The 12,902-nt window shown below is 38.1% G+C and overlaps 1 protein-coding gene across 1 annotated transcript in view; it reads left to right on the top strand.

Annotated features, from left to right (window-relative positions):
• Positions 1-12,902, top strand: part of LOC109917904 (protein phosphatase 3 catalytic subunit alpha-like) — a 342,103-nt gene extending 329,201 nt beyond the window's left edge. The window contains exons 13-14 of the mRNA XM_048603968.1: positions 10,408-10,455; positions 11,864-12,902. Coding sequence (XP_048459925.1) covers positions 10,408-10,455; positions 11,864-12,048 — 233 coding nt within the window. The 3' untranslated portion in view covers positions 12,049-12,902. The remainder of the gene's footprint in view (positions 1-10,407; positions 10,456-11,863) is intronic.

Here is a 12,902-nt window from a genome sequence, read left to right as displayed (position 1 = left end):
TGCAGATTTCCAATTCCAGTGACAACATCTCTATGACTCTAATTACAAGCTATCAAGAAAACTCAAAGGTATCCTTAAACCTGCCACTGTCATGGACAGTGGACCCACTGCAGGAAATATCTCTAATCTCATTTCAAAGATGGACGTTGGTGAGTTTGAGGAGGCCCTGAGGAGGTAGCTTATTACTTCTGTCACCAAGTATGGGATGACTTTTAGTAAAACTAAATACGACATTGAGTATTTTGATCTGCTGAAATGACCATCCAGTAACAATTCCATACCTAAAATAAAACCAAACAGTTGGAGAAACTTAGCAAGTCAAGTAGTGAAGAGACATGCAAAATAGACATTTCATATCCAGTATGACTTCTTCAGAACTGGCCAGATATCTAGCATCCACAGTATCCAGCTGTATTAAGTATTCCATACCATGGGATATAACCTCTTCACTGGGAGAAAGACTGGGACTACATTCAAAAGTCTTTCGAGTGAGATGCCATCCAATAGTCTTCAAATTCAATGTCTTGCCATGGTGTTTGGTCTGGAAGAAAGACGGAAAACTAAGGATCTGTGTCGTTATCTGACATGCTAGCAAAGATGTATAAGGATGATTACTCTGTGCCTAGGATTGAGAAAGCTTTGCAAGTTCTTAAAGATGCAGAGTATTTCTGCTATATTGATTTGGCCTAATGTTATAAGCAGCTACTCATCGCTATACAGGACATTGAAAAGACAGCATTCTGAGTGGTCACCAGAGGTCTTTGCAAATACACAAGAATACCGTCTGGGCTTTGAGATCCCTCTGCTACCTTATCTTCATGCATTTGATGGATCAAGCTGTTGTCTGCCTTAATTTACAGATCTGAACTATGTGATCAAAATCAGCTCAACATTTGAGGAGACTCTTGAAAGAATAGAATGAGTCTGCTTGTCATAGTTGAACCTGAAAATCAGACTAGAGAATGGCCAAGTGGACAGCTGAACATCACACAAGGCTAAACCAGGGTAGTTTGTAACAGGGTCTCCAGCAGCAGGTAACAATGGGGAGAGAGGGTACCAAACAAGGAAACTCAGTTGTTGAGCTTTCTGGAAGAAAGAGTGTCTTCATCAGAATGAGGCATCATGGGGAGAGGGACAGGAAAATGGATTCCTCAACCCGATGTCAACCAGTGGCTTAATTCCATGTAAATATTCTTTTCCTTGTTCAGTTTCATTTCATATCTTTGTAAAAACTTGATGCTAATGGAATAATGAATGTCTGCATCATGATCTTTGGGCTATCCACGTGCTTAAATCTCATGTTACAAGTGGACTGGAAATTGTTACAAATTCCAACTTGGAAGGAATCTGAAGCGTAGATGTTTCTGGCCACAGTTGCCCTCACAGCCATTGGCAATGCTGCCCTCGCCTTGCTGTGCACTTGCAGTCATGGCTGCGCTAAGTACCCAATTTCTGTTTGGAAGTTCTGACTGAAGCAGAAATATTGAGATTGGAGAGATTGCTTCCAGGAAAATATAGCTGGCTCCTGAGAACCTTTGTTCCCTCTCTCTTCACCTCCTGTTCCAACAACTTGACCTGTCCTCTGTTTCTTCTTCTGTTATTCCCTTTGATGCTGTAGCCCAGTGTGGGTGCATACTATTTCTGTACTGGGAGTTTTGTGTAGAACTCCTGAAGTCATTCAACACGCAACACAGCTGTAGACTTGGGCAACTTTAAACAGCCCTGGAACCTGCCAAACACTGTTACAATTACAATAACTGCTGATAGAAATGAATCAGCAAATCACCTGAAAGTTAATCCTTTTTCAAGTAGCACCAAAGGTGGGCTGAAAATGGTGGGAGTTTCTTCTTGCCATTGAATGTGAGTTCAACTGTGAATGATTAAAGTTTTTTTATAGCTGAAGAATTGAGCTTCAGAATGGCAACTCTGGTGTTTGATCTGCCTACTTCTTTCTTCTGGGCATTGCCTGCCCTCTCAAAAATGTCAGCCTGTGAACCTAGCACTAGAAATGTGCACTGGGGATATTGTTTTGGAGAAAAGATGGCACTCACTGTGCCACACCAAAGTTTGCAGCCGATTAGAAACAAAAACAGAAGTTGCTGCAAAAGCGCAGCAGGTTTGGCAACATCTGTGAAGAGAAATCAGAGTTAACGTTTCAGGTTTAGTGACCCTTCCTCAGAACTGATGGTAGCTAGGAAAATGATGCTTTATATGCAGATGATAGGGTCGGGGGAGGGGGTAAGGAGTAAACAATATTTGGGGATAGAGCCCAAAGAGAGAGAAGAACAGTTTGACAGACAAAGGGGTGGATAACGATCTGACTAGAAGGGTGAGTAGCTATTAATGGGGACTGTTAGTGGCTAACAATGAGTTGTGTGTAATGGCCGACAATGTGTTAAAAAGGCCTGATGTGTGGGGTTGGGATAAGAGACACCCTGGACCACACTTCCTTCACTCCCAACACCCTACAGAGCTTCACGGCACCCTCCCCTGCAACCGAAGAAGTTGTAACACCTGTCCATTGACTTCCTCCATCCTCAGTATCCGAGGGCCCAAACACAACATCGAGGTGAAGCAGCGCTTTACCTGCACTTCACCCATCTCGTCTACTGCATTCACTGCTCATAATGTGGTCTCCTCCACGGGGAAATGAAGCGTAGACTGAGTGACTGCTTCGCAGAACATCTGCGTTCTGTCCGCAAAAAAGATCCTGAGCTCCCAGTTGCCTGCCACTTCAACACATCACCCTGTTCCTTGGCCAACACCTCTGTCTTAGATTTATTGCAGTGTTTCAGCAAAGCTCAGCACAAACTGGAAGAACACCTCATCTTCTGTTTGGAGACCTTGCAGTCCTCTGGACTCAATATCGAGTTCAATAATTTTAGGGCTCAAGCTTTCCTATGTCCTTATCCCAACCCCACAGATCAGGACTTGTTAACTCATTGTCGGCCATTACACATAACCCATTGTTAGCCACTAACTGTCCCCATTAATAGCTATTCACCCTTCTAGTCAGATCGTTATTCACCCTTTTGTCTGTCCAATTGTTTTTCTCTCTCTTTTGGCTCTATGTACACCTATTGTTTACTCCTCACCCCCTCCCACCCCACCCTATCTTTTGCATATAAACTAATATTTTCCTAGCTACTATCAGTTCTGACAAAAGGTCACTTGACCTGAAACGTTAACTCTGATTTGTCTCCACAGATGCTGCCACACCTGTTGCGCTTTTGCAACAATTTCTGTTTTTGTTTCTGATTTACAGCATCCACAGTTTTTTTTATTCAGTTTTTGCAGCCAATGAAATTTGTTTGTTCTTGACTGAACCACTAGATGGTAACAATGTGCAACAGTGAAGGGTCTCATCTATTCATTTCTGCAACCTGCTGTAGAGCTGTCAGCTATACTTAGAAAATCAGGATGCAGACAAGTCAGTGGTTCTCTTGTCCAAGCTCTGAACTAATCAAAGAACTGTGATGCCAGACATACCAGACATAATGAAACTGTGGGACACGATGTCCACTTAAATTACCATTGTATTTTGTTATTGTTTTACGTTACTGAAATACAAATATTGAGTAACTCATCATTATACTGTAAAATCAGAACATCTTGTGCCCAGGGATGGAAATATACAAACGTTAATATGAATTATAGTAATTATTATATTCCTCACATATCTGTGGTTTTACTATATTACCATTGATATTTTCTAATTTAGAGTTCATTAAGTTTACTTGTGTTTGTACAATTACTCATTGACTTAATGTAAATATGCTTCAAATATATTGTGGTGGTATTTATACTTAGATACATGAAATGTTTACTTTTTTGATTTTTTTTTCTATTAAATGTAGCTTGTCATAGATACAACAATAGATTAAAAACTTCACAGGATTATTGGCAATGGCATCAAAATTTCTCCAGTTAACTATAAAATCCTAACAATCATTGAAAGGTGCAGGTGGAGAGAGGATTACATTCCAACATCAATGAATTAACTGCATTTTACTGCAACAAAGTTATTCATTTTAATCCAAAATAATTCTAACCTGAATATTCTCATATTGTCACAATTGTAAATCTGCATATCCAATTTCACACCCTCATTCAAAAGGTATGATTCACATAAAAGAGCCTGAGCTGATTCAAGATGGGAAGCCACATCATTGCTAGATACATATTGAAATTTAATGTTAATTTAATATCGTTGGACAAGTGTTAATAAGCAGAAGGAGAAGTGCTCTCTTTATATCTGAGGGAAGTTGCAGCTGTTACACAAATCAAAAGGATATACACCTATATTATTAAAGGAAGTCTAATCTAACAACAAATGTTACAGCAGTTACACTAGCAGAGAGAATGTGCTACTTGCACAGTCATCAAGGGCTGGATTTTCCCATTCCAAACTAGGATGGAACAAAAAAACAAAGATCTGGCACCGGCAACTTGTGTGTCAGTCTGATACCTCCTTTCCTGGCTCTGAGCATTTTTCCATGTAAAAATGCAGTCAGTAGGTGATAGATGGAGAAGTGAAGACAAACAACTCATTAATTGAGCTGATCATTAAAAGCTCACTTTTTGAAATCCCAAGAGTTTTATGGGGGTGGGAAACCATTAGGAGTTCATGGTAGTTGACCATCTGCAATCTGGCTGCAATAAGTGTAACAGTGTGAAACAGTTTAATACAAAAAAGTGAAAGTCTGGACAAAGAGCTGCCAAACAGTAATTATAATTTATTAATTAGCCCTTCCTTACCCAACCTAGCTCTCCATTTATCCATTCCTCACTCTAGAGGTGAAGATTTTCCAATTTCTTTAAAAGCAGGTAAGCAGGTACAGACAACAGGCATTGCAATAGCTGCTGATTCAGGTCCATTCATCACCCATTTGTTGATGTCCACCTGCAGATCTGCTCCATGTTACCAACCCCCATCCCCCAAACCCACCTTGCCCACTTGAATTAAAAGAGAATGTTCTAGTAACACATAACCCAGTTACTGTTACTTTTATAGCTTTATCAGAATAGCAGTAGCAGAGAGGAGATCTGTTTAGCACATTAGTGGGGAAACAGTTGTCTTTACGCAGCAGAGAAGCAGTAATCTTTCAAACAAAAAGGAGGATGCTCAATTTAAACTAGTAACAATAGTTTGTGCTGCCATCAGCAAAGGATGCAGTATACTTACATCAAAAGCCAAGCAACCTTAACTGATAATCTCATACTTGATTCACAATAGGCTGTGATTCCAATATCAGGCTCACTTCCAGGTTAGGAACATCAGGGCTTCATGTGTGATGCTTCTGGAAGCAACACAATAGTATCTAACTGTAGAAGCTCTGTCCATTTCAGGACGGCAAGCAGACTAGGGAAGCAGGAGGCCCAGTCAAAAGGACTGCAGTGATATCAGGCTGACAGATCCACCAGTCCAGAAGGAAAATAAATAGTAAAACTGACATGATTCATGTTTGTACCAGAAGGCAGTCACACCTCTTAGGTTTGCATTGTCTGGCCTGGTCAGTGTGCAAAGACAGGAGAAAGTGATTGTGAGTGAGGCAGGTAAGGGGACCCAGAGGGTAGGAGCCCAGGAGCCTCAGTCTTTGCAATTGTTACAAGTTTGAAGATTTTTCAGCTTGTCTGGATGTAAGTCATGGCTACAGGGATGATGACCAATGACTCAGCCATTCACAGGGAGCTTACGCATCACTCCCATACAGTCGCATTGGCTTTGGTTCCTGAGGTCACTGCTATGCACGGACCTCAGAGATCCGCAGCAGCAGAAGAAATGAGAGGATGCATACAGGATGACTAAGTTACAAGAAGCCACTCAAGAGCAGGGACTAAGAAAAAATGAAATTGTAAAGAAATGAAGTAGTAAAGGACGACATCGTGAGGGGGTTTGACACTGTCAGTGAGTTCAGGTGCTGTAATGCCTGCCTATTACCAGTGTTTGGGATGTCTGCTCAGGTCTGGAGACCAACTTGAAGTGGGCCAGGGAGGATTCAGTCATCATGGTCAATGTAGGTATCAACGATAAATGTAGTCAGTATGAGGACCTAGATTCTAAATTAAACAGAACCTTAAAAGTCATCATGACTATCATTACCTGAGCACACAGGAATTTGCAAAGGGCAGATCAGAGAGAGAAATGAATGTGTAGCTCAAAGACAGGTGTGGGAGAAGTGGTTTCCAGTGTATGTTGGCTTGTCTTTCCATGGATCCTGGGACTTCATAGAATCATCAAACCCCTACAGTGTGGAAACAGGCCCTTTGACCCAACAAGTCCACACTGACCCTCAGAGCACCCCATCCAGACCCATTCCCCCCCATAACCCACCTAATCTTCACATCCCTGAACACTATAGGCAATTCAGCATGACCAATCCACCTAGCCTGCACTGTTTGGACTGTGAGAGGAAAGCGGAGCACCCGGAAGAAACCCACACAGACACGAGGAGAATGTGCAAACTCCACACAGTCGCCCAAAGGTAGACTTCTAGAGTCTTCTCTTGGTTTCTTGAGCCTAATCTCCTGACTCAAAATGTACTTGAACCCTGGTCTCTTGAGTCATAATATACTTCAAGATTTTAACATAGTCAGTGCAAAACTCTTGCAGCTTTAAGACTTCAACTAAAATTTCCCAGTCTACCTTATATGCTGTAGTTAATGCAAGTTGCTGAATGCTTCTCTCTTTCTAAAACTTCAGTTGAGGACTTTCAACTAATCTAACAAAGATGTTTTGCTTTCACTTTCTCTTAAGGCAATTCCTTTTAGTCCTAATAGTGTATTAAAATACTGATCAAATTCCTATACTTGGATTCCTTATGGCCAATTACTTGACCTATAACTGGACATTTTTCCAGTGGCAAATCACTTCACCTATGCCTGGATTTCTTACAGAAAATCCCAAGATATACCTGGATTTATTATGTCAAATCCTTAACCTATGACGGTTACCTTTTGACCAGTCAAGCGCCTGTCATGTGCCCACTATGAACTCTTAACTTCCTTTCCTAGCAAAAGCTTCCTCTAGCAAGTGTCCTTTTAACCGGTGTTACCTCCTGGCCAGTGTAAGGACATCTGGCAAAAGTCCTCTCTGTATACCCTGTTTTGCAGACAGCCCTAGCAACATTCAGTCCAAATTGTGCATCTCTGTAAGTGCAATTATCAACTTTTCCCTGAACATTTGTAACTCCTGGACAATGGAAAGTCTGCTAGTCGCTTCCCTACATCAACTCAACCTCTTGTACCTTTATATGTAAATCTTGCCGTTGGGCTTTCTTCTAGGTAATCAGCATAAACTTTTGCTTCTGTTTAGTGCTAATGCCAGAAAGATTAGAGCCAAGTGCAATATATATCGCAGCCTCAACCTCAGTTCACTGCTATTTTTTTTATCTCTCTCTCGTTAAAGCTGCATTACAATATTTGACAATTTTGAGTATTACTAACATAAGGCTTCTTATTCCTCCTACCCCAACCTCGCAGATTTCAATGAGGAAAATGTGTTAAGTTTCTATAAATTAATGTGACCACCGCTTGCAATCATTATGTACCCATTCTCCAGTGGAAGATGGCAAAGGGTAAATTTACTGAGTACCCACATTGACCATGACAACTGAATCCTTCCCCTCCCATTCTAATTTCCTCTTTAGACCTGAGATGTAATTAATCCTGACACTGGGCAGAAAGCGCAATCTTCATGACTTGTGCTCTTGGCCGCAGATAACAGTTTCTATTCCCCCAAACAATACCCTCCACTACTATAGTATGCCAATGTGCGTGGTCAGTTTGCTCATACTCCCTGCGATTTCTGCTCTTATCCACAAGATGCAAGAACGTCAAACATGTTGAACATTTTGCAAGGGCTGAGGATGCTCCATGGCTCCCTTTTTGGATACATGTACTTGTTACAGTTGAAGTCATGTCTTCTTATTTCTGACCATGGACCAAATCTGAAGTGCCTAGTTTAAAGAGAAAACTGCCTTCTAGAACAAAGTAGCCAGCTACTTTTTACCCCCTCCACCTGATGTATCTCAGAGTCTGAAGCTCTGACTAGAGCTCATTAACTCTGAGCCCAAGTTCTTTGAACTGCGGACACTGGCTACAGATGTCATTGCTGTGGATCACACAGGATTCCATCAGTTCCCTCATACCACACCATCAACACATCATCATTATTTTATTTATATTTAATTAATTAACTTTCAAGATTAAAACGCCACTCAATGCCCATTGCTTGTTATATTATTGAATTTAAATAGTTATGCTATAAATTTAATCTAGTATATTTTATCACCCCAATACTGGCTGAAACCCAGTTTAGGTAGAAAAGAATATTCAAATTCTTCAAATATCTGCCTGCATACTACTTAATGCCTCTGGACATCAGCTCTTAGGTCAATTATCTTTGGCTCCCTCTCTTAGGCCTCTCATATTTTATAAAAGATCTCCCTCACTTTGCAAATTCCCAGATTTAAGGATTCAATCCCACAGTGCTCAGTCCCTGCTGCTACATGCATGCAACTGACTGACAGAAATAGAAAAATTCAGCAGACAGTTTCTAACAATAGTTTCAGAGAAGTTTATACATTTTATGTAACAGATAATATTTGTGTAGTAAATATTGGCAGAAATATTGATAGCTAAATTAAAATTTTGCACAGAAGTTCTTTATCATTAGCTTTTTTTCCATTAATAAGCTGAAGGGTGATTATGTTGGTGAATGTGATGCTATCTAATATTGTAAATGGAAAACATAGCTGTGTTAATGCACAGTGAAATTCATATTTTGCATATCATTCAAAAATCAATTTTGAGAAAGAATTTAGGTACAACATAAAGATTTTGTAGCCCAATTTATAGTCTACATATTTAAAAAACAAAGTACTGACCACAGAACTCAGCTGATGTAATGATCATTGGATCACAAATTTCAAGATCTGAAAATTGATTTATTAAAACTTTTCAGCAATTTTTGACTCCTCATCACCTGAATCAGGTGTTTAGACATTTTAATGGAAATTCCGTAAACATATTGTTTGTCAGTTTTTGCAAGGGTGACAAGGTCTTGTTTGATTGAGAAGAAACCTGAAAAACTCTGTCTATAAGTGAGGAACTAAATTTTGTATATATGGTGTTATAAATATTTTCAAACAAAACTAGCACTTCACAATATATTCATAGAGGTATTCTTGTATCTTACTGTTTTTTGTTACCCAATTGCAGCTTTTATTATAGTCAAAATGCATTTTAGACCCTTCTCCAGTATAAAGGCTGCTGTATATTTCTTTCCCTTCATGATGATTCCATCTAATTGCAAGTCAAAATTTGTAATTAATAAAATCAGTTACTAAAAAAAATTAATAAAAATCCCTCTACTCGACATAGTTCATGATTTAATTTGTTACCAAAATGTGGTGATGATCAGTGAATACCAAGAGTAAGTGTTGTGGTGTTGCAAGTGTTTCTCATGCACCTTATACTGGAAACTATTTTCTAACTACAGTTATATCTTTCACTATAAGTAGGAACATGATAAGGACAGAATATTCTGTTAACATTCCACTTGTAATGCATTTTTTTTAAAACCATGCAATAAGATTTTCTTTTAAATGGCGTGATGTAATTCAGATCAAGATAAACAGCTTCAGCTATCACATAATAAGATTAAATTACTGTTGCGCACCAGAGCTTCTGCCTGATACAATGCATGATTGTGTTTAAAATAAATATCATGAGTTCGCCTATTGATAGTAATTCTACAGAATATGGAGAATTTAAAGGGAAATCAAAAGATAACAGTTGGTGTTAATTTTTCAAACCTCAACTTCCAATATTACTCATCCATAAGAAGATTGAGTTATAAATTTTACACAAGAAAACCAACGTGATGTGTTTTCTCAAAAAGTGTACATGTACATGTATCAGACAAAACTAACATGATTACTATGTGTATATCTGTTTAATCACCAGAAAATACAAGTATTGATCTGAACAATGTCTGGTTTTACAGTATATATATATATATTCAAAACATGCAAACAAAGTTTGTATTTTGTAGCTACAGTCAACCATCTCTTCTGCTCTACGAATTGCCTAAAGGTCATTTTATAATATTGTTTCATAATACCATTTAAGTCTGAAATGATCCATTTTGTGATAATAAATTAAATTTTCATGTCATTTAATCTGCCCATTAATTTTTCCATATCTCTTTATATGCACAAAAATTGGCTATATTTTTGTTGAAACTATGCTAATGCTTTTTTTCGAGTGTACTGTATATGCAACTGCCACTCCCACACTGTGCTCCATGGGGCTTCCTGTTTTCAACATGTTGAATATTTATTACACTGAAAACCCACTCAATTTTCTCATTCATTTTGCATGCAACCCTTCTCTTCTCTTCAGCTACTGTTGAGGCTATTGAGGCCATTGAGGGTGTTGAAACCCATGAAGGTAATATGGGGCATTTGCTCACTGTATTTGTTGTGATAGACTTTAGTGATGTTATTTTGTTTTACATACATTCTTCAGGTTCAAGAGCCATGGGCGTAAATAGGCTTCTTAATGTGAGAGAACCAGGCTCGCAAAATGAAAGAAGAGTTGATGTATTTGCCACTTGCCAATACATTTTTTGTCTAACCAATCTATTGAAAATGTAGGATAGTAAAATGTTTTCGCTTTGCCATATTTACGCCTATGAAAGTAGAAAGTGAGCTACATGCCATAACCATGACATATACTGCAATTTTAACAAACTCCATCCTTTTTGTGATTTGATCCTTTCCATTATTTAGCTGCAGTTGCACAGTTTGTTCTTGTTTACTTCTAAATTTAACAGCACATCGCTGAGAAATACAGCTGACCAATTTGTACAGGTAGTAGAGTGTTTTTCTTTAAACATATGTTTTAAATACACAAGAGCAAAAACAACAACTGTTGACTAAGTGGCTGTCTGGTGAATGGTGATGTTTGTTGTATAAAGGAACAGCAAGTGCTCCTCAAACCCTTGCAGGTTGCAAGAGTTTGCTTTTGATTTTGATTTTAATTTCCTTTTGAAGATTATTGTAAATTTCCATGTTTTATGACATTAACCTTTGCCTGTCCCCATGGAGAGATTTTTCTTGTTTTACAATGTCCCAAAAAATATTTGTTCTGAATCACCATTATTAAACAGAAAATTCTCAGGGCAGCCGAAGTGTAGTGTCATTTTTTCATATATAGGCCTTTTGTCTACATCCAATTGCTAATTAAAGCATTACTAAGTTACAGAGGTATGCAGCAATGACCTCTACTTCAATAGATAGTTGTATATTTCTGTCAGCTTTTTATGTTATAGTTTCGCTATGGAAAAGAGTAACACTGTGATGTTTTATAGTTCTTATTAACATTCAGGCCCATAAGAAATATCACATTGTTGAGAATAAAGTCTGTTTCAGGGAAAGTCTTCAGCTGATGGTATTTAGTAAAGGAAATTCATTAAGCAAATATGTTAGAAATCAATTAATCAAGGTTTACAAATTAAAATTATTGTTGTTAAGTTTCAAAACAAAACGTAAAGTTCAAGTAAAATTTCAAAACAATTTTGAAGTTAAATTTCCATAAAGGATGTGGTAAATGTCCTCTGTCATATCTGAATCTGCAGAAACCACAGGGAAACTTGTCTTTTTACAGCTGTTAATAGAACCATCTGCAGAAGTTCAATCACAAATTTGCCACAGGAAATGCAACTAAATGCTGATCAGACAGGACTTCTATTCTTTTTAGCAAATTTATGCTTGCAACAATATAATCAGTGTTTAATTGTTTTTTTTCTCTTTTTTTCACTTATCAAACAACACAAAACAATAATCAATAATTCTAGCTATCCGAGGATTTACACCTCAGCATAAAATCAGTAGTTTTGAAGAAGCAAAAGGCCTGGACCGGATCAATGAGAGGATGCCTCCTCGAAGAGACGCAGTATCCAATTCTGGCAGTCTTCATTCAACTGGGAAAATGAATATGTCAGAGTCTAATGGGACAGATGACAACAGCAACATCCAGTGACCTGCTTATAAGACTTCAACAGTTCTGCAGTTGTACTGTGTCAACTGTTTGTTGTTCCAGCCTCATATTCAAGACAGTGTATTGCTCATTGAGAAGCAAACAGTTTGAATAAATTTATAAAAGAAAACACAAACCCCATAACTTCCACACTGAAAATTAGTGATAGAAAGCTGGAAACCTTGGCCATCTTGTTTAGAGGGACTGCCATCAGTGCTTATAGACAAGGTGAGACTAAATGCAGGTTATGTATTGAAGCGTGATCAGAGGCTGTTCAGTTGTTTACTTGTTTTCCCTAATGAAAACAAGAGTAGACATTTACAAAGGTCTCTTATAAACTTGAGTAAATTGTTTCACATTGATACATCCAGTGGTGCATTTGAGAGTAGCACCAAACATTTCAAAACTGTTAAAAGTAAAAATGTTTCATGCATAAATATAGTTATATGATTAATATAACTTAATTTAAGATAAAAGTTTTGCTACTAGTATTGAAATTCTGCAATTATATAAGTCTTAGAAAAACAAATTTGAAGTTGCAAAATGTTTTAAATGCCAAATACCAGATAATTCTGTTTTGTATAAAGACCCCTGTCCAATTTCTGCGTATTTGGATGCTATCAGATCTGTTTGATGGTAATCTACTATCCGATCATGTTGCTTGTAACTGGAATCCAATTTACTGGTATTTATCTTTTTGTTGCTAAGTTCTGACATAAAATAACTAGGTTTTGCTTGTCACTTGCCTGTAATGAACAGTTACAAATGGCACAGTATTTTTTGTAAAGTATTTAACGTGCACCACTATAGTGCCAGAATTAGGAATTTGTACAGCATCTATAGAATGCAACTATGCA

Source organism: Rhincodon typus, chromosome 12 (genome assembly GCF_021869965.1).
Source record: "Rhincodon typus isolate 14 chromosome 12, sRhiTyp1.1, whole genome shotgun sequence".
In the NCBI taxonomy this organism is placed as follows: Eukaryota; Metazoa; Chordata; class Chondrichthyes; order Orectolobiformes; family Rhincodontidae; genus Rhincodon; species Rhincodon typus.
Note: the sequence above shows the minus strand (reverse complement) of the source record. Positions and strands in the feature narration are given on the sequence as shown.